This window comes from Lepisma saccharinum, chromosome 20 (genome assembly GCF_977018435.1).
Source record: "Lepisma saccharinum chromosome 20, izLepSacc3.1, whole genome shotgun sequence".
Taxonomy (NCBI): domain Eukaryota; kingdom Metazoa; phylum Arthropoda; class Insecta; order Zygentoma; family Lepismatidae; genus Lepisma; species Lepisma saccharinum.
Window position 1 is genome coordinate 20628353 of NC_139248.1, and position 23801 is coordinate 20652153.

Below are 23801 nucleotides of genomic sequence, written 5' to 3' on the forward strand. Positions count from 1 at the left end.
TTTTTGGTGTCGATGTTTTTGCTGTCGATGTTTTTGCCGTCGATGTTTTTTTCCGTCGATGTTTTTGGTGTCGATGTTTTTACCGTCGATGTTTTTGGCGTCGATGTTTTTGCTGTCGATGTTTTTGCCGTCGGTGTTTTTGGCGTCGATGTTTTTGGCGTCGATGTTTTTGGTGTCGATGTTTTTGGTGTCGATGTTTTTGCCGTCGATGTTTTTGGCGTCGATGTTTTTGCCGTCGATATTTTTGGTGTCGATGTTTTTGTCGTCGATGTTTTGTGCTGTCGATGTTTTGTACTGTCGATGTTTTGTACTGTCGATGAAATGTAGGCGATGTTTTTGTTGTCGATGTTTTTGCGTCGATGTTTTGACGTATAACCCATTGCAAGAGTTACGTTCCAAGAGGAGTCCATGCTCTCGATGCAGATGACTGGACCGGAGAGTTCAGTTTTGTAAGTATTGCTTGGCTGAATGTGCTGAAGAGATGGATTGGAGGAAGAGGTTCAGAAGAATGGCCTCCCTGTTCACCAGACCTCACGCCACTAGACGTTTTGTAGAGGATGCATAAAATATAAAACGGTACAAAACTGGGATGAGTCGACGAATTGAAAGCTGCCATTGAACGAGAATGAGCACAAGCACCGAATGCAATGATGATTCTTCGTTTTTGAGCAGCGCCTGTACCAGAACGATCATCACTTTGAAGACAGACGTTGACGGAGAAAATTATTTGTGTCTGTAGATTCTGCTAAATTTTGAAAATGAACTGTATATTAATTAACACTGACCTCATAATCACTCAAAATGTTTATACATTTATATTGGAACGCCCTGTATATTAACTGCTCTGTTTACTTTACCACTTATTACTTTCGACTTCAGTCTTTTTCGTGGACACATGATATAGATGAAGAGCAAAGTCTGGACGAGTATCACGCACGCACGCATTCACACGCACTCATGCGTCGGGTCATATGCAGGCGATGGTCTGGCTGATGGGCTCCGTGGGGCTCTCGGAGTCCGAGCTGCTGGCGAGGAAAGGCTTCCCCTGGGGAGGCGTAGGGGTGCTCCCGTTGCCGTTGCCCACGTCGGCGTTGTCGTCCGGGTGCTTGGTGTCCACCTCCTCGTCCTCCAGGCTGGAGTAGCTGGCCGTCGTGGCGTCGGAGTCTTCCGGTTCCGGGAACTTCCCGAGGGGGCGGTTGTCGTCGCTGCTGCTCTCCTCGCTCTCGCTGCTGCTCGACGTCTCGTCATGCACTGGAACGAAAAAGAAGACGCACCAACATTTAGACCTCACCTCGTATTTTGAGGCTCTAAAAGGCAGAGTTTAAAATTAAATCGGAACTCAGTTCCCGCTGATTTTTTAATACGTTTTACGAAAGTTAATTCATTGTTACATTAATTTTCGAAAGAAAACGTTAGAGTTGAAAAGAAAAGGTTCTTGTGCTAAATTTGGCTCCTGTTGGTCCATACGAAAATTTTGAAAAAATAATATATTTTGGATTGGACTGATTTGTTGTTTTAAGTCCACTTTATGCACAGTAAGGCTAATCGGGACTGGACCTACAGTTTAAAGTGGGATCCGAACCACTAGGTGCCTCCAACGGAAATCGAACCCGGGATCCCTTGATTACAAGGCGACCACGCTACCCCTGCCCCATCGGGGAGGCCAATAATATATTTTGGTAAGTGCTATTCGTTTGAGATGTCAATGCGAACGTAATTTCCTGAAATGTCAGACTTCATAGATCTTGTGTTTCTATATTTACTTTGGATGTAATACCAGTACTACTACTACTACTAATAATAATAATAAACGCCATTGCTATTTTCGATAGGGCGCCTGACAACCATGCGAGAGACCCGGGTTCGATCCCCGGCGGGGAGAACCGGGATTTCTTCCCACCTGTTCAAGCGGCTCCGGCGCCCACCCAGCGTCGTATAAAGTGGTTACCTGGAGGAAACGGGGGGGGGGTAATGGCGGCCAGGGGCGTGGTGCTGTTTACATCACCTCCACCTTCGGCCGTGACCAAGAAAGTGTGGGGCCCTAACTCCACACCCCCTGTACGCCTTCATGGCGTGGTGCATAGCGCAGAGGAGCGCTTCACCTTTCTTACCTTTATAAGCTTTCATCATCATCATCATCATCATCATAATAATAATGATAATAATAATAATTATTATTAGTAGTAGTATTAGTATTAGTAGTAGCAGTAGTGATAATAATAATAATTATTATTATTAGTATTAGTAGTAGTATAGTAGTAGTAGTAGCAGCAGCAGCAGCAGCAGGAGTAGTAGTAGTAGTAGTAGTAGTAGTAGTAGTAGTAGTAGTAGTAGTAGTATTTGTGTCTATTCATGTGTGCTTTTAGATTCCTTTAATAAGCTAAAAAATCCTAAAATAGGTTCTAAAAATCTTAAATTAGTCTAGAAAAATCCTGAACTAGATTCTAAATAACTTAGTAGTTCAAAATTCCGAAAAAACACTGATTACGTATAACCGTTAAAAATAAAATTTCAAAAGAGCCATAGGAAATTTTAATAACAACCAAATATTAATTTACTAATGAAATTTTCATTTGTATCCGTTATTTTCAAAATTATCCACTAATTATTGTATGTGCTGCTATCAAAAGTTACTTGTTGCTATAAAAAGTTATTTAGGTATAATTTGCTGTACACGTAGGATGGAAGAGAAAATTAATGAAAATGCTCATGGACACTTTGCCGAGCAATACTTGTGCATCCCACTTGTGAGTCCCATACATTTTTTATCACTTATCAGTAAGCCATTTTGTTATTAAATCACTGCTTCCTTTTTTGTTTATATAAGTGTAGTTACATAATAATTATTATAGTTTTATTATTATTTAAATGAAGATTTACATGATAATGAAGCTTCTTTCACAGTTAAGTTGCTATGTTCCAACGATGTAACATAACATTATTAAAAAGATTCATTGTAACTGCTTCTCTTAAATTTATCCCATTCTGAAACATTAATCAAACTAAGAATAAATGTCTGATGAAGGGAGCTCCCAAAACGTTATACTTGTAACAGCCGTAACATATGAATTTTGAATATAATTTCATCAACCCCCTCTTCTTATGTAAGGATTAATGTAAGAACAATTCCTTGCCAAAGGGAGGGTTGGTGGGTGTCATAAACTCCTATTTTGGTCCTTTATTCCTGAAAAGGAAAGAACGCCAAAGGCAGCAAAAGATGGCAAAATAGAGGACTGTCTATTAAAAATGAATACGTAACCCCCTCCCCCTCCTTTCGAAAATCCTGGGCACGCCACTGTGTGAGAAGGACTTCAAGCCTTGCATCCCATCTTAGGAATTTCTGTCTTGCTTTCATTAACATATTTCTCTTATCTGGATACACATGCTATCAGCTTCACTATACTTAGATATGTTGTCAACAACTGCTCTAATGACGTCTGAAAGTACAAAACAATACGTATGTTGCTTGACGAACAAGATTACATGATTTCTTTTTTTTAAAAATAAAGATATCCGCTATTCATTGCACCGTGAAATAAAGGAACATGCAGGGTATGAAGGTCAACAAATTCTCAATTTAGGCCATAGTGGAGGTGATGTGATCAGCACCACGCCCCGGCCACTTATATTCCCCCAGGTAAGACTCAGAATCGCTTTGTGCAAGGATATTGTCTGAAAAATCCCCACCTAAACTCAAAAACCCCAGGAATCGAACCCGAATCTCTCGAGTGGTAGTCACGTGCAATACCAATTGGACCACCGCGGATCTTTTAACAGTGTATACAAGATAAAACCTTAATATTATTTCATTTATTCGATTTAAAATTTTAATATTATTTGGAAATCTAATGGAAATATTTATGTTACACAGTTGTGACTATTACATTTGGGGAGTGGGGTTAATTAAAATGAATGAAATGAGCATTGATTGATTGATTTGCTTTATTTTACTTCGCTTCCTGTGCCACTTTTGGCTAATTTGAGAGGATGGGGATGGGTGATGATATGATGAAATTGATGAATGGACACTCACAAACATTCATGCCCAGCCCAGGATTCCAACCCGGGACCCCTGGCGTCGTATCACTCCGCCACGGGTTCGGCTAAATTGAATGAACATTATGATAACAGGTTTTATAAGATGTGCACATACAGGCCAATCACTATTGTCTGACATCATCAGAAATACTAACAGAACAATCTTGAAGAGCTCTCGGATGAATGGCAAACTGATCGAAACTGTTTTATAATGTTCAAAGTTCGTGACTTATTTTACACTTTGTGTAGAAAAAAATTCAGGCAGCATCCCTAACTTCATTATTTTTAGTGCTCTTGTGTAGAAAAAAATTCAGGCAGCATCCCTAACTTCATTATTTTTAGTGCTCAACATTTCGCTTCTGCATTCTCAGATGTTTTATTGATTGCATTCGACTTGACGATTTATTTTCAACATCTCTACAATATATATTTATTACTTAAGCCACGGTTTAAGTATATGAAACATTTTGCAGAAACAATAACAAAAATTAAAATATTGCTTTGTGGAACGAAAACGCACAAAAACAATTCTTGCTGACGTGGGGAAATGTCACACTTTCTACACACCATCCGAACACTTCAAAATAATGATAACGTGACTTGACCAAACTGTCAGTAATGAACACGTTTTGCAACAACTTCTGAGGAGCCCAATCGTTAGTGTTGCTCACGGGACGGGACAGGAAGGAACATAGTGATTTGAATCCCACTTTAAAGTGTGGGTCCAGTCCCGATTAGCCTTTCTCTAAATCAGATGAAGGAATGTTGTAGCTGTTCTTTTTATTCTGTGAATTTAGCCTTCAAGTTTATGAGCAAAATACATGTAGTATCTACTGTCTACATTTTCAATCGTTACTAAACAAATTTCACAAAGTAGTTTTATCAAACTTCAGAGGGAAGCTGACACCAATGTCAGGGTGGCGGGAGCCTGTTTACGGCCAGGGTGTATTCCGAGACTATTTTTCGCCGTTCCTTACTGACAGAGGTTTCGCTTTGAAAAATGGACACCGTTGCTTCAGGGGGTAAACACCAAACATAGGGGCGAGGTTGACCTGCAGTAGCGGGTAAGTGCCATAAATCCAGGCCTAAAGTAGGAATGAAGGTTGATGCAAGGGAGAGGAAATAAAAATTCTGTAATTTGCTTTGCTTGCTGACAGGAAGTTTTGCAGAAAAAGCTGAAAAGGAAAACGGCAGACTTTGATGAAAGAGGGACAGTGAACACAAGTGCTTTGTATTATTCGCCGACACACAAGCTTCCATTTCGAAGGTGAGGCTATCAGCAGCAAAGTTATTAGAGGGTTGGAAGCAGTGACGACGCCAGAGGAGGCAGGGGGACGCCCCATGTCAGGCACTTCACCCCCCCCCCCCCGGGCCCTCCAACTGAAGTTAATTAGATATCGAATAATAAGAGAGTTTATTTATAAGAGTATGACGATTTTCACCTTTTCAAAGTGGTGTATTCTGCATGATATCACTTTCCTGCTTATAATACCAACTTGATTAACAAATATTAATTTGTTTAGTATATATATAGCTATGTGTATGTGACTTTCGTTCAAGATTCGAGCGCCGACCTGGGCATAGGTGATTTCTCATTCATTTATGTCCTGTAATAGCCGAGATTAACTTAAGTTTTAACCAGTCTTAAGAACTGGGAAAAAGTGTTGAATGTGGATGGTTTTAAAACATCACGAATATTTTCAGGACCACAAGACATCATCTGTAGTACGGGCAAATTATTCTAATCATGGTCGTTAGTGACAACGCTAATTATTGAAAGACATTCAAAGTTGATTCAAGATTTGGTTGGTTGGTTGATTTGATTTTAAGTCCACTTTATGCACAGTAAGGCTAATCGGGACTGGACCTACAGTTTAAAGTGCCTCCACTGGGTATCGAACCCAGGACGAAAGGTGATCCAAGAAAAACCGACACTACATGTCAGTTGTTGTGGATTCATCGCGGTTTCTTACTATTCACGGACTTGAATTTCGAGATGATGAGTCTGAGGAAACCGTAACAAAGGGAATTTCTTCGATACTCTTAAAGTTAATGAGGAGATATTATTTGGAAATGTATTGAACGTGAACCTTAAAATGCAAATTACACTTAAAATTCGATTCAAAACATATCGCGGGCAGGTAAAAGAACGCTTATTAGGATTTGCCACTCTTCAATCATTGGATGCAGGTTCGCTCTTTCTCGTACATATCAAAATCAAAGAACTTTTTCCCACGAACCCGAGAGGTGCCTGTAATTGTGTAGCACAGACATACGTTGGAGTGGTAGAGTAAGAGTAAGTAATGCCAGGGTCGAGATAACTGTAACCTTTGTCTGATTTTTTTATCCTGTGATAACATTTCCCTGAAAGGTGAAACACAAATTTTGCCCAAAACTCATCAGCATTACGAAGATGGTTGTCCTTAAAATCTCTGAAAAGGCTTGCTCGAAACAGGATGCTGGATGCAAACTGCCTCATTTGGCTGTTCTTGCCATTGAGAAGAAATGTCAAGTCCTGGACGTACCAAAGGTGGGCAATGTGTTCTCCAATGCACATAGAGCAGAATTCTCCTACAGGAGAAGTGCCTCACATTGTTTCTAATCACTTAAGAAGATTCATTTCTTCTAACGTCACGTTTATTTTGCAAGAAAATTAAACTCTTCGAAGCATTTTTTCGTCATTTATATTATTATCTTATAACTAAAATATTTATATCAGTAGTTTCATCTCAAGAAAGACGATGAATTATAAAATTATGAATGTCTTCCAATACTGAAATAGGCCACTAGAGACAACGCAACTTATCAATAAAAAAGAATTAATGTCTTTATTAAAACGAATCATGTAGAGATAAACTCGTAATCAAGAAGTAAATTTAGGCAGTAAACGTCCACTCTAAATAAAAGACAAACACAAAACACCATACATGAATATAATAATAATATTATTATTATTATTATTATTATTATTATTATAAGTATATATGTGTATATATATGTGTAGTGTTTTCGGGCGTTTTAATGTGACTGCCCCCTTACAATATTTTGTTGCCAGCCTTCCGCCCCCCCCGTCACATTTCCCTGGCGCCGTCACTGGTTGGAAGTAAATTTATTAGGACGAGGAAAGTAACATTATCTGTTGACAGTGTTGCACCAAAGGACGTGATGTGTGCTACTGTTTGTATAAATTATAGGAAATTTAAGCAAAAAATTATAATTGTTGAGACTTGAGAGTTGTTTCCTTCATTTGATCGTAGGAAGAGGTTTTCTGAGACAGAGTGGGATTATTTTACACATACATGAGAAAGGGTGGTTGTTTAAAGATATAGACGTATTTTGCACATTTTTTTAAAAGTTCAGATAAAACGAGAATTTAGCCTTACTCTTATGAAAAGAAATAACGCAGTACAGGGAAAGAATAACTCTTCACATTTCTCGCACCTGATGGGATGCAACCCACATGCACAAGAGTATTGCAGGAAGTCTATGAACGAGGATGAAGAGGGATATGTGAAATTTGACTTAGCTGCGGGTGAATTAGTGGGTTCTAATATTCTTAAGGTTGATATTGGGTTTCAAGTCCACTTGATTCACAAATAGGCTAAATCGCGATCCGACCTACAGTTTAAAGTGAGATCCAATCCACTTTGTGCCTCCATTGGGTATCGAACGCGGGAACCCTTGATTACAAGACCTCGACGTTATTACTACATAATCGGGAAGGTACCCAATTTATACAAATATGTTGATTCCAATAACACGTTATATGTATAATCTGATAATGATGCACTTTTGGTGCATCTAAACATATTTTTTTCAACTATAGCACGTCTAAAAGAATCATTGAAGTTGGGATTTTTATAACTTCAGGAGGCACGGCTCTGTAAATGTGCGATATAAAATATATGCAGGTTTGCCTTCCATACGTGGTGGTTTTGTCACGTTTCTTCGCTTCGTACAACATACACTTTTGCAGGAACGGCTTCTTGCATCCTCCTGGGGCCTTGCTCTAGCTAAACAAAAATATATTTCTTTAGCATAATCGAGGGTTACTTTTTTATGCCGAACAAGGATTTTATTGCGATCATACGGCTTTGAATGACAGTATCAATGAAGATTTATGTACACTACTACTTATAATAATGAGAATAAAATATTAATCAGGAATTTTATTTTTCGTCAAGTGGACTTAACATCCTTTTTTGTTATTTAGCAAATATTCAATTCATCACCTTTTTTGACATTAAACTTCTGGACAGTTGTTTTTATGCAAATTTAGGCGATCTTAACTACACGTAAGCTAGATATTAGCTAATATTCGTGCTGTTATATTACTATTCTTCTACAATCTTTGTAATATTTCATGTAATAACAATAATAGAATTGATTAATTTACATATTCAAGTGAATAGACCTATGAATTATATTAATGTATTAATTTAAACATTTGCTTAATTGTTGTCGTTAATGTTATTATTATCATTTTTTCTGAAACACTTGGTTCGGACACCCTCCCCCGACATGAGTGCCTGTCGAAAGATAAATTAGATCAAGCGGTGGTGGTATCTGACTTAGAGGCTAAAGAGAAAACAAAGAAGTATGTGCGTCATAAGCTGAGCATAAGAAACAGCACAATATCACAAAGAAACACTTTTTGAAACTTATGTCATAGAAGATGTTTAACAATATTAAGAACAATAAATGCTTTCTATTTGTATTATACTAAGTATTGAAATTTTAAATAGTCTTTTGTGTTCGTACTACACATTTAAAAACTTTTTTGTTGCTCCCGAGCGCCAAGCTTAGAATTTAAAGAAGAAATGTACATTTTCATAGTGCACGGAAGTTCGACATTCAGAAAGAAAGAAGGTCTAGTGGAAAACATTTCAAAACTTCCAAAAGGTATAGCAGTAATGAAAAGAACACTCTTGTATGGAAGCCAGAAAAACCACAAGGTAGATTTCATAAGATACCTAGCAATCAGTAACCAACAAACTGCATTTTTAATATTAATGTCCTCATGATTAACGAACCTTATTTATTCTCACCACACAATGGGTAAAATATTTGGAGCTTTATCCCACTTTCCGGAAAAATATTTCGTGTTTCTGCTACTCTTGACTTTTGTTGGCATGATATCATGGATCACTTTTACGAGACGAGACGAGACAAAACGAGACGGGACGAGACGAGACGGGACAGAACCCTTCGAGACGGGACACGAGACGGGACAAACGAATATTTTCGAGACGAGACAGTATTTTCACGAGACGGGACGGGACGGACCAAAGTCTCGTCTCGTGGGCAACACTACCAATCGTATTATGGACTCCCGCCAATCAGACTGCATCACTCGATCACAAAGCCCTCTAGCAGAAATTTCCAACAATAAACAAAAAAAGAATACGAGCGGATAGGGACAGCATTAGTTAGGTATAGTTTTGGCAAGTTATATATTGTTTATTTAAGCTATTTTGTGCATACGTGGATAGGTTAGACAGGTCAGGTTTGGTGCTGTTAGCATGTATTTCCCAAGCTGCTAATGCTGTCCCTAGCTGCTCGTACAAAGAATAACACTACATGACACTCTGATACCAGACGAATGCTTCTAACAATCGAACATGATAGAGAGATGCGAATCAAAAACATTTCAACATTCATAATAAGAATACAGTGATGCTTTTTTTTCTTTACAGATTGCAGTTTCTTTACAGTAAATCCTTAGTTATACCACTGTATACACATACATATCCACATACCCCAAATGCATGCACACATACAAATACTCAATAGCTTTACACATATGACAACAACAATATAGGTTAGTTACATTACACTTACTTAATTTTATTTTCTCCATTATAAGTGCACCTTGTTCTACAGGCTGCTGCATTTCTTATCTCGCTGGATTTGTCGCTTCCCCGCTCTCCATTTCCCTTGCCAGCATATAGGGCGTCCTCCGTAAGACTGTAAAAGAGATTTAGTAGTGGGGTGCAGAGGGCCGCATATCGGTCAGAATCGCTTACTAGGCCCGCCTGGCTGGTCGGGCGGGCGAGTAAAACTATAAACCTGAGTTTCGACCCGTCAAGCATCGAAAGCCCACGGGTAACTGGAAGGCCTTGCAAGAAGAAGCTCGCTTATCTTCAGCGAACGCTCATTCCGGTTTTGCAGATACACGAGTCACGCAGTCACCGTTGCCAACTTTTAGATTCTAAACTGTTCGAGGAGCACTCAAAATGTTCATCACTTTTATCAATTTGAAATTGCAGACATTTATTCCTTGGTAGAAAACATTTGTATCACTCAAACCCAGTGGCGGCGATTGGGTTCTAAAACTAAGGGGCCAAGGTGCAAAAGTGGGGGGGGGGGGAAGGACAGTTTAATTTCCCTTGATACATGAGGTTCGCGTGGTGCAAAAGTTTCAAAACGTCGGGGGGAGGGTCTACTGCTCTCTCTTGGCCCCGCCCCTTATCGCCGCCACTGCTGACACCTGTAAAGGAGTACGAACCAAGTTTCGCAAAAAGTGCCATCGTAAATATTATGGAACTTTGTGTTACTGGTGGTTGTTCTACATTATACTTTTTTGGGGTGGTGCTCCCCTATGGCACAGTGGTAGTGTCGTCGCCTTGTAATGAAGGGGTACCGGGTTCGATACCCGGTGGAGGCACATGGTGGTTCGGATCCCACTTTAAACTATAGGTCCAATCCCGATTAGCCTTATTGTGCATAAATTGACCAAATAAATGAATCAATCAATCAAACAGATTTTCTCTATGGTGTAATTTTGCCAATTCAATATCCGAATTAGTTGCTCAAGATCCCCCCCCCCTCCGAACACTAAGGCACGATGGTTCATAAAATGGAACATGAAATCAGAATTTGCATTATAAGAGGTTTTTTAATATTGTCATCTCTTTCAACAAATCGTCGTTCGCTCATGTTGTTGTAACACCAGTAAGTCTTGTTTCCATGATATGAAAAACTGAATATGCCGACCAACGCAGAAATTTATTTTATTTTAAAACATAAACTAAACATAACGTTTCAATCTTCTAGAAAGGTTTTCTTCAGACTCTGTACCCAGTACAAAAAAAAATGTTGTTGCTAGTTATCTAGTTCTACAGACCGCGTTGATAGTAATACGATGCAAAATATAATTATTGTTAGCTTGTATCTTCATACGAGTGCAAATAGCAGGCAATGCTATTTACACATTTAAACAAACGAACAACGTAAAAATGAAACCGAGAGGAGAGTTACGATTTAAAGACCAGCAAAGTGACATAAAATGAACAAGACACACAAACCTATTTGAAGACCTTCGAAACAAATTTGGAAAATGTGTTGTAGTTGGTTTGACATAATAATGAAACTAATTTGAGGAGTTACAAAAATCTTAGGTACAGTGGCGTAGCAACATATCGCGAGGCCCTGGGCGAGATTAGAATGCAAGGCTCCATCCGTTCTTAAGTTTGAAATATCAATGTGAATCGATATACAGTCATCAAGGAAACGTCAGCAAATTATTATATTTATATAATAGCCTATAATAATAATTAATTTCTGACGAGAATTATATTTAATAGTACGCGACAGAGAAATTTACACTTGGCAGAGCTACATTAACACGCTGCTGGAAATTTCATTAACCAAGGCAGTAGTAATAATACGTTTTTTAAGATGTTCTTTAGACAGTAAGACAACTGAAATATCCTTAAATAAGAACCTTTAAATATAACCTATATATTATTTAATGAGTCGTTCATTGTTTCCTCATTTCAAAATTTGTAGGATGTAAATGTCACAAACCATGGCTTAAGTAGAAAATATCGAAGGACGCACATAAAATGTCTGTGCTTGATAGAGCGGGGAGAAGGAGCTGCGCTAAACCACAATCCTGTCCAGGGGCCCAAAGCATCTACCTTCAAGGTCTTCGACACAATCGGTTTCAACATCAACAAATCTTAAAACGATAGTCATTTGCACCGTAAGTGTGAAATCTTTGTGTAATCAATTGATACAGCTAATTTGACTTTTTTTAATTAGCAATTTTGACTTTGTTGCACATTAATTGTACCAGTTTACTTTGAATTTTAAGGCTTAGATGATAATAATAATTGCGAATCTCATTTTGTTGTTACGTCTTAATGTTCTTGTAATATTAAATATTTGACTAATTGGGTAACAAAATCGTAAAGTACGCGTCCGCAAGAAACAAATTTGGGTCCCTCAAGTACAGTCAGATTCTTCCAGGAAATGTATGTAATTACTTAGAATGGCTGATTGCGGCTACACTTACATTAATAATTATACAAATCGATGCTCTACCTCTGAATTTTCACATATTCTAACATATCTTTCTTTGACATTTATGTATTCAAAAGAAGAAAATACAAATACTTACTTATCCCCTTCCCCGCCCCTCTAAACAGCTGGGTGGATAAAATAATGTTTTTTTAATATATTTTTATATTTTTTATTTAAATCGATATTTTCTTTGGCATCGTACACATAGACATATTTTTTAAATAGAAAGGCTTTTTCTGATAAACGGCCCTGTAAAATATTTGAACAGTTTGATTAAAGCAAATAACAAATTACATGTAAATATGCATTTCTCTGTTTCTGGAACTGAACATAATGAACCTAATATGAAAATGTTTGTTGAGTGTGTTAATGAAACTATTATAATTTCAGTAACTTTTCTTACAGTGAAAATATAAATTCTGGATGTACTTTATAATTTTAACTTAAAATAATATTTACAGTCTTTGTAGCCGAATTTTAGAGGTTTTAATGATAGTAAGCCAAATATCAGCTGCCATATTTATTTACAGTTTAATTAAAATGACACTATTTACGATTTAACATGATTAGTATTTTGTATATTATTCTATTTAAAAAATGTACTATTCTTGCTTATAAAAATTATTGAATTCTAAATCAAGAGAAATTTAAGTGTTTTTTTTTTCAGATGACATATTACATTTATTTTCATATGAGCTTCACCCCATCAGGACATATATTTTGTTTCCTTTATTTCCTTTCTTAGAGTATAATAAACACCATTAAATGATTACGAGATTAATATACTTTCGCAAAAAGTGATTCTGATATCTACAAATTTCTTGTGTACATTATTCTGTAATTTTATTTAAAGTGATTTCAATAAGTGATTTTTTAAAATAGAATTCCCCAATTTAAATTTTGATTTAAATCAAACCACCTTGCTTAACAGAAAGCTGGCTTCTGGGCAGCGAATGATACTTTTACATTAGATCTTGCCCTTTCTCGTTCAAGAGTGAGATTACTGAGTCCGGTAAATTTTGGGCTGAATCATACCATTCGACACTACCTTCCAGAAGTTTTTCCTAAGTTTGAATTTTGAGAAAGATAGTTCTTTTTTCGTGGTTGTTACTTGAAGAGTAGGAAACAAACAGAAGGCAGTACAGGATACAGAGAACACTGGAAGCTAGTGTAGAGCTATCAAGGAGAAGTAACTTTGCCAAAGCACTTGATTTCAGATTTAAGAACATTCCTGAAACGTAGAACTTGATCAGGAAATTTGGAAGACATATCATCATCGTGCCCGTTACAGAGGGCAATAGCTGCATCTGAAGAAGGACTGATAATATTATCCATACCCTTCTTCAGTTTAAAACACCGGAATCATTTAAATGCCCCATACTTTGCTCCGTGGCAGTTTGAGGTGCTTTATCATTAACATATTAAAATTGTGTAGGCTATGCAAGGTCACGAGACAGAAGAAAAGCCAAGACAAAGCGCTTTCTATTCAAGAAAATAATAATTGGATAAAATTGTCCAAGCAATTTTTGCGTTAATGTTTCACATGAGAAATGAGAATTATTTTGACTTTTTGGAGCCCCTTAGGCTTAGAGCTCCCGCCCGCCTCTGATTTGACGTATTCATTCAAATTATAACGTTAAACTAGAATATAAAGCCAGATAAAAAAATGTTTTAATTTTATTGCCCACAAAAATGAGCCTTTTCTATCTTTCTCACTTCCATTTATTACGTTTTTCGTATCAACCTCATGGGACGCGAGACGCCTACATGCACGAGGCCCAGGGTGGTCGCCCACTTCACCCACCCCTTGCTACGCCAATGGTTATACAACCTCAAGGCACCTGCGGCTAGCAGAAATTCAAATATTTCCATGCGTAGTGAAATATAACGGCCGTTGGCAACACTGACAGCAGGGCTCGCGTCCACCTGCAAGAACTACATCGAGTCTCACGGGTCTTCTTAAGACCCGGGTAATAGAAAAGCCTGACAGGCATCGATGCCTGTGCACAACTGTGACGTGAAGCTCGCTTGCGCTATGTCGAACACCTGGGCTTGAGGTGCGTGTTGTATATTATTGTAGGCGCGCCTCCTCGCAGACGGGTTTTTTCCGGGTCTTGTGCAGGTCTCTAAGGAGGGTTGCCAGGTGCATAATTCCCCTGTTTGGGCCAGCATTCCTGAACAAAAGAACGTTGAATACTGTAAAAGATTGCAAAATGTAGTACTGACTGCAGAAAAAGAAGATATAACGCCCTCTTATGGCCATATTACACACCCCTTTCGCAAATCCCGTGAAGTGGCTAGCTATTATATTTCGTAATAAACTATCACACACCGGGATCAATGATGTTAGATGTTTCTTCCGTGATCTTCAAGGAAAATTATACAAATGACTGAGGTTCTTGATTTCCTGAAGAAAACTAGCATTATAATTTTGTGAGTTTAAATCAGTTAATTTCCTGCACATGCATTAGTTTAGATTGAATTATACTTGGAAAGACTTACTTGTAACCAAGCACTGCAGTTCACACCACTTGCGCAAGGATTTTAGAGTTTTGAAGGTACGTCATACGAAAAATCCTGAACGTAAACATATATAAGACGACGCCACCTACTGGCATGCTCAGATATTTCACAAGTATGGATATGACCTTAAGAGGGAAGTTTTAACTTCTTTTATATAAGAGTTGCCCAAATGAAAGTGAGACACTTGGTTTTTTCTGTTATGATTTATTGGTTGGAATATGTGAACATACAGGAAGTAAAAGTGATCCATCCTCTACACATAGTCACCTTGTCTGTTCAAGCAAGTGTCCCCGCGCGTCACAAGGGTATGGATACCCTGAGCGAAGAACATGCGTGGTTAAAATATAAAATGTATAAGTCTTAGTTTCATTTGGGCAACCCTTATATATAATATATATCTTTTCTTAGTAATTTTTTTCTACATTTTGCAAAATTTCCCTGCTTTCAACCTTCTTAATGGAAAACTGAGGCAAAAGGGGGGATTATGACCCGATTACCTCCACTCTTCGCACGCTACTGGCTTCCACCAGTATGCATTCTATCTTAATGTGACTATACTTACTTAGATTACAATACTTCAGAGCGTTTCCGTAATCTTTCATCATCATTGCCGACAGGAACTGCAGAGAGAAAGAGATAAATTAAATACGATACATGTTGGCAACAGTGTGAGTGAAATTCACACAATTGTTGACGTGAAAATGTAAACCTTGTTGTTAGCTAAAGTTTTTCCTTGTAAAGTTCATTTAAAAGCTACAACTTTTACAGTTGAGTTACTGTTTTGAAACTATCCCAATTACAGTTAATGCTACCTTAAAACGTAACTGTAAATTACTTTTACAGTTACATAATCTTAGATAAGCTGTAACTCGTAGTGTGTGTTACATGTATAAACTGCAGTGGGGTTGTGCTTTTTTCTACTGATGACCGTTTTAATTAAGTCATAATAAACATCTTGTGTTTAAGTACGAAACAGTAGATATTTCAAAATTTCAAAGAGACGCTTATACTTTAAAAAAAATACGTGAGATTTGTTCGTAAAATTGTTATTAACAAGTAACGTAAATAGGTATTATGAGAAGTTATTTAGGTGTTTGCTAGAAACACTGTCCTTCGTTGGAAAATAAGTCTTCTTGGCACTATGTTTTAAACGTTATATTTGTTTAAAACATGTTTCTGTTGTTGTTTATCAAAACACTGTTAATAACATGTTTAAAACAAATGAAGTACGCAGGTGGAGCTTTTTGAGAAAATTTTGAGCAAAGTAAAGAACTCGGGTACAGTCATAAATGCAAACTCTTCTTAAAATGACAATTTTAAAACGAAGGTTGAACATGGTAAATAAGAAATATTTTATACTGTTTCTTCCTCAGAACGAAGCTATATAATATCCACCTTTCCAATTCCAGCCCCTCCGAATAGAAATCCTGCGTACATAAAAAAAGTTTTATTTGCTTCTATTAAGAAAGACAAAAAATTTTGCCAACCCTGTTTCCAGTTCTTTCTCTCCCTCCGCCCTTCTCTCATACCCCCCTTCTCCTTCTCTAAATATTTCACCTTTAGGAAGACTCGTAAAAGTGACGTCACAAGGAACTCAAAATATCCAACTTCAGGGCATTTTTAAAAAGAATTTAGTAAATATTTTGCATCACAAATATACTATATTGATCCATTTGACTGTGCATGTGAGACAACTGACAATCGATATCACGTGACCTTCTCGTGACTAAGGGAGCCTGTAAACAAAACTGTAAACCTAACGTTGCTGCATACCCGGAGGATGTCGCCCCCTACTCCTTCGACCCAATATATATTTAGAAACGCATTCATCAGGTGTTTTCTTTTTCTCTTCCTTAGCCCTAATTCTGGGCGTGGGTCAAAATTCGGGGATATGTTACTTCCCTACAGAATTCCCACAAAAGTTTATTATTATTATTATTATTATTATTATTATTATTATTATTATTATTATTATTATTATTATTATTATTATTATTACTAGCTGATTGCCCGGCGTTGCCCGGGTATTTATTTATCCCAATCTTCTATTAGACAGGAATATAATGAATCCTAACTATAGTGTAAAATTAACTTGGAGTTGAACGGCATTGGGAGTGTCACTATTTATCTCAGCGGCCCCGAAAACTATAGATTCCACACTAATATCGGTCGTTTTATATGTCACCCCTTCCCACCCTCACCCCTACGGGTGCCAGGGGTGTCTTGGAGTTGAACGGCATTGGCAGTATCACTATTCATCTTAGCGACCCCGACAACTATGGATTCCACACTAATATCGGTCGTTTTCGATTATTTTTACATGTCACCCCCTTCCCACCCCCACCCCTAGGAGTGCCAGGGGTGTCTTACCCCCACAGTATTTCTTTCGAGATTGCAAGTGATACGTGTACCAAGTTTGGTTGAAATTAGTGTTGCCCACGAGACGAGACTTTGGCCTGTCTCGTCTCGTGGAAATGCTGTCTCGTCTCGAAAATATTCGTTTGTCTTATGACACATGGTCAATCTCGTCTCGTCTCGAATTTTTAAAAGCCTGTCCCGTCTCGTCCCGTGGGCAACACTAGTTGAAATCGCTCCAGGCGTTCGAGAGTTATGCCGGAACAAACAGCCACACACACACACACACATACATCCATTTTTATATTAGAAGATTGTGCGTTAATAAATGAAACATCATTTTAGCCGTTGTTCTCACAGTTTGAATTTACATATTATGGTTTTACACATTATTGACTAAAATTTTCTAATTTATGATTCAGACTTCGAAATTGCGTTATTAACTTTTTTGCTCACCACCGTGACTGAGTGGTTAGCACAGCACGCTACAACGCCAGTGGTCCCGGGTTCGAATCCCGACCTGCGCATAAGTGTTCCTTGCGAGTGTCCCTTCATCAGTTTCATCATATCATCACTCATCCTCATCTTCGCGATTATCGAAAAGTGGCAGAAAAGCGAAATAAAATAAACCAAACCAATCAATGAAACTATCCACGCATTGGAGAGATAGGTGCCAAGTTTTTATGGTACACGGGTCATGCGTCAAATACCGTCCATTTTCATTCAAACAGAGCATTCATAAAAAAACAGAATTGACAATTGAAAGTCGTTGGACAGGGATGTTATTTGAAATCTCGAAAAGTCTGAAACTGTGCCTGTACAAAAAGAAATCAAGACAATTTCACATTTTTTTCCGAAAGGTAGCAGTGTGTACGACAAGAAGAATAAATAGATTAGCCGTGATACAGAATTTTTTTTTCTTTCCAAATGAAGATGTACATCAGAAAATCGAAAGAAGTGTGATGCATTATCAAGGAATTATAACATAAATATAATCTGAGGCACCGGATAAACTGTGGCATAAAATAATTTCATTGCATAAAGTTTCCATCCTTAGATATCATACATGCCATCACAAGAACGAAGTGTTTTAAGCGAGTGTTAGGAGAAAGAAGTGAGATGAAATAAGCGGTAGAAATTGAGGGAAGGGAAATGTCTCAGAAGACACAAAGAGAGAGCACAGGAATAAGGAAAATGTGACAGTTGAAGAAGAAGAAATAAAGAAGGGAGACAACACGCCCGAACTCAGAGTGAAGGGGAGGGAGAATCAAAGAGGGAAGCGAAAGGAGATACAGAGAAATTAATAGAGAAGTCGGGCAGAGAGAAATGAAGAGAGAGAAAGATAAAGAAATAGAAAAAAGATAGAAAGGCAAAGAAATAAAAACAGAGAGAGAGAAGAGAGAAAGACAAAGAAATATATATAGAGAGAAACGGAAAAGCGAAAGAGAAAAAGGGCAAGCTGCAGAGAGAGAGATAGAGAGAATAGAGAAAGGAAAGAGATGAGAGAGGAACAACTATAGAAGCGAAACAAAAGAAAGAGAAATAACGAAATCCAAAGAGAAAACAAAAGAGAAATTTAGAAGAAAAACATGAAAAAGAGAGAGAGGAGGAAGGTAGAAGAGTGGCAGGAGTTTGATAGAGAAGAAGAATAGAGAAAACTAACAGACGAGATACAAAAAAAACGGCCAAGAAGAGATTAAGTGAACAGCAACGAAGAGGCACTAAAAGTGAGAAAAGGTGAAATGCTAGAACGAAGATATAGGAAAAGACAATGACAAGGGACGGAGAAGTGTGCATTTTCCCATATTTCAAGGGAGGGGAGTCTAGAGTCCCTTTCAGACTGAAGCGACAAGCGGAAGCCGACAATCCACACGGAAATTTCACACCGAAGCGACAAGCATCACGTGCCCCTTCAGTACAATTAAAAAAAAAAAGCGCATGCGTGTCGCTTCGGTCTGAATCCTCCCTTATGGAGATTTCAGACCACACGTGTCGCCTGCCCCTTGGGGAGATTTTAGACCGAAGCGACAAGCCACACTCGAAACATGTCGCTTGTTTGATTGATTCATTTGGTTTATTTTACATGGCTTTCTGCCACTTTTGGCTAATCACGAAGATGAGGATGAGTGACGATAACGATGAAATGGATGAAGGGACACTCGCAAAGAACACCAAAGCCCAGGACGAGATTCGAACCCGAGACCCTTGACGTCGTAACGTGGTGTGCTAAGCCACGGAGGTACGCGCATGTCGTTTTGGAACGTGCCAATCAGCAACAACGTTTCACACCGTAGCGACACGACAGGTCGCACAAGCTTATGTTCGATTGGTGAAATCCTCAAGGGAGATGTGTCGTCTGCCCTTTGTTCTGAAATCTCCCTGAAAATTACAGAGCGTTACGCTGAGTAATAATAATAATAATACTTTAGTTTCAAAATTATAACACATTTCTTGCTGTAATGTTTTCAAAGCCAGCCCTAGATGGGTGCGGGACCTGAAGCATACAATACAAGCGAGGCCTATAACCAAAATTTTTCAGAGGTGTGAAAACATGATATTTTTTTTCCTTACTCTGAAGCACAGGCGTCCTATACCATTAGCCATTACAATATAATCATTTTGACGATGATTATATATTTTGTTATTATCTAAGAGCAATAAGCTGTACGTTGAAGGTTAAAACCAAGATTTATAGAAGGCTATTAAAAGTTTTTTAACTATTGTTTCCTTACATTTCTGATGTACCACTGGTGTGACGTTAATTATATATAATTACAAAATTGGATGTATTCGAAATCAAACTATTATTTTACCTATCAAAGTGGCAATTTTTAATCCAGTAACATTCTCTATCATAATCCATTCCCTTTTGTTTGATTTTCAGTGAATTTTGACGCTGTAGTTGCTGCAGCTATGGACCTTTGGGTTTAAGAAGGCTAGAGAGTTAGTTAGTTAGTTTGACGCTGTAGTGAATTGGCACTTTTTTCACATAAAATAATATTTTCATATGATTTCATTACATAATTAAATGAATAGTGCATACTATAATTACACTAATAGTATATGCTATGTTAATTGAAATATTTGAAAAAAAAACTTTTATGCAGGCAGTACTTAGTTTAAAGTATGATTTTTAAAAAATTGGATATTTTTATGTCAAAACAATCCATAAAATCAGGAAAAATAATTGAAAGCACCAGCGTCCTCTAAACTCGTTTTAAACCGTACACAAACAATTACACTGGTCGACATGAGTTTGGATGTCTGGGAGATAACTGTTGGCTCTGAATAATCCCAGCATGCTAAATCCAAAAATGAAATCCATTTTTACGCATCACGTCTGTTTTTTTTTTGTTTTTTTTTTCAGGAAACAGCAATATATTAACTACCTCAATTTTACAATAAAATGTGTAGTTTCATCATTTCCTCAATAGATGGCTCTGTTTAGATGGTGATAAAATATTGTTTCTCTACAATACAAATCCTCCAATGTTGAACTATAAATTAATATAGAAAAATAAACATTTAAACTTCCACCTTCACGTATATAATTGGCATAAAAATTGTACAGACTTTTGTTACGTAAGTTTTATTTTCGAAATCCCTCATAAAAATTTCCTTAACAAAATGTCTAGAACTCAATGTTGTAATATGTTGGGTTGATTGAACCTGGTGTGGCGTGAGGAAATATCCTGACATGATGGGAAGAAATGGACGTAATTTCCGTTATCAGCATTCAAAATACTTCCAGATCCAGAATCACCTATTGGTTTGAAAACGTAATTTTTTTTTCCAAAATGTTGACCAGTGTTAAGGTGGAATCACACGGAACTGGATTTCCAGTACGAATGTCCTAGTTGGCGCTGAACTGGCTACCTGACCGGAAGTGATGACTGCCTGGCTGACAACTTGACTAGTTTTGAGGAATAGGCCATGTTCTAATTGCAACTGGCTTTCCCGGTTGGATTCTATGTAACATCCAATCAGAGCGAAGTTTTGCCATGAGAAGATAATCTGTGTTCGTCGAAGGAAAGTTTTTGTCTGTGGTTTCCGAGTGTTGGTTTGTTTTGTTCGCTTCTCGATAAAAGAACGAGTAATAGAAATGATGTACATTCGTGTTCACTTCATTAGGGTATTTATGCAAAGCGATAGTTTTGTACGTGATAAATATGATTAGACGATAATGAAAATCTTTAAGTGTATGAAATGTTTAATATATTTTGTTGAACAAGATATTTTTTTTTATAAAAGAATCCTTCGAACTTCGTGCAGAAAATGCATATCCGAGTTCATTAAAAAGCTTGTTCAGTACGCATTCATTACCATATTTTCTTTCGAACCAATTTCTAGTCTATAGTTTTTCTTTTTTAATTTTTAATAGACCAGTAATTCTCTTACAACGTTCTTCAATTTGCTCGTCCATCTTTTTAGCTTGTCTGCTCTGCGCAATGTCTTATGGGAACAATAGCATGACCACAAGTACAGTAACAAGTATCGTGTGAGGCGAAAACTAGCAAATGGGTAGCCAGTCCAGCGCCAACTATACCGCGTTTGTTACAACCTGTCCCGTTTCCCGCGCTAGTTGCTCCCTGGCTTTTCTCGGTGCTGGGGAAAGTCAAAGCCAGGCAGCCAATTAAAATACGCATCGTCGCAACAGCGTCTACGTAAGCGCCTCTCTTCTGACTTCCATTCGCTCCTCTCTGTCCAGCAGACGATTTTTTCCTCGTTTCTCATTGGCACCGAAACTGCCGAGCGCTCCCTAGCGCGGGAAAGGGGACAGGTTGTAACAAACGCGGTATAGGACATTCCTACTGGGCATCCTGTTGCGTGTCAATCGGTCTTTGGTGTCGACTCTGAATGTTTGCATAGCGTACCTCTGCCAGGAACTCTGTGGGAGCTGAGATGGTCTCGTCGGCGTCCGTGTACTCGCTGAGGTCCTCCACGCTGCTGCGGGGAGTGGCCGTGCTGCCGAGGGAGGAGGTGGGGGACACCAGCCCCCCTACCACCACCTCCTTCAGGCTGGACAGCGACGGGATGTGCTTCAGACCGTAGTTCTTCTTCCCGCCTTCGCCGAAGTTGCCATTGTTGCAATTCATTGTTGGCACTCTTGATGATGTGTTGTTCTGAAATGAAGGAAGATTAAATATTGGCGGGAAAGTAGTTTTGTGTGCGCGTGCGCGCGCGCAGTGTGGTATTTGAAAAGAATATTAGTTGGGTGATTCAAGTACCTTGCTTCGAAACATCAGCATATTTTGTAAAGTAAATGAATAATAATTTTAAAATAGTAATTACCGATTTCCGTGGCGGAGTGGTTAGAACAGTGCGCTACGAAGTCGGGAGTACCGGGTTCAAATCCCAGTCTGCGCATGAGTGTTCTTTGTGAGTGTCCCTTCATTAATTTCATCACTCATCTTCATCCTCATCTTTGCGATTTGCCAAAACTGACAGAAAGACGAAGTAAAATAAACCAAATGATTCATACACACACACGCACAAACTGGCGTACACAGGATTTTTTTCGCAGGGGCTGGAATTGTAAAGGTAGGTAGTACATAGCTGCTTTCTAGAGGGGGCGGCATAAACAATAATATATTTCGTATATTTTTAGTTTTCCACTTTCAAAAATGGAAATCGGGGGTCATTTTAAGGGGGGTGTATTTACTACTCTGCTTTCTCCTGAGTTCTTCACTGCTTCTATTTCAAAATGTTGATTTTATGAAAATTTCGGAGGGGGCTAGCCCCATCAGACACCTCTGCGTACGCCACTGCAAAACACACACACACACGCGCTACAGTGCTTTTATTCTGGCCGTACGCAACGGAACGCTTCATAGGTTAGAATAAGAACTAAACGCTTTTTATTTTAACACACGAAATGTGTGTGCGTGTGTGTGGGTGTGTGTGTGTATGTGTGTGTGTGTGTGTATATGTATATATATATATATATATATATATATATATATGTGTGTGTGTGTGTGTGTGTGTGTGTGTGTGTGTGTGTGTGTGGGGGTGTGTGTGTGTGTGTATATGTGTGTGTGTGGGTGTGTATGTATGTTTGTTCCGGCATAACTCTCGAACGCTTGGAGCGATTTCAACCAAACTGGTACGCGTATTACTTGCAACCTGGAAAGAAATACTGTGTATAATCGAAGACAACCGATTTAGTGTGGAATCCATAGTTTTCGGGGTCGCTAAGATGAATAGTGACACTCCCATTGCCGTTCAACTCCAAGTTAATTTTGCACTATAGTTAGAATTCATTATTTTCCTGTCGAATAGAAGATTGGGATAAATAAATACCCGGGCAACGCCGGGCAATCAGATAGTAATATAGATAAATGCATGATGAACACACTAAAACGTAGAAAATATTAATACTACAGGGTGCCCCAAAAATAGGTATTCGGAAATTTAAAAGTAACTGAGTATCATTTACTTATTTTAAAAAGTAACTCAATGACAGTTCCTGGTTCTTACAAAAGTAATTGTAAGTTAATTTTACACTTACTTTCTGCTGGAAATTTTCTTGCAAACAAATTACACACAATCATTGATCACTAATTGTAAATACATTAATG

At 38.1% G+C, this 23801-nt stretch overlaps 1 protein-coding gene and 1 long non-coding RNA gene across 2 annotated transcripts in view; one reads left to right on the forward strand and one right to left on the reverse strand.

Moving 5' to 3' along the window:
* LOC146003752 (uncharacterized) overlaps window positions 1-23801 on the forward strand; it is a 434112-nt gene that overhangs the window by 268256 nt on the left and 142055 nt on the right. The window lies entirely within an intron of this gene.
* On the reverse strand, window positions 713-22341 carry LOC146003542 (uncharacterized). Its single transcript, XM_083141836.1, has 3 exons — window positions 22098-22341; window positions 15431-15488; window positions 713-1251 (listed from the first exon to the last, which is right to left on the reverse strand). The coding sequence occupies exons 1-3, from the start codon at window positions 22317-22319 to the stop codon at window positions 968-970; spliced, it is 564 nt and encodes a 187-aa protein (XP_082997962.1). The 5' UTR covers window positions 22320-22341; the 3' UTR covers window positions 713-967.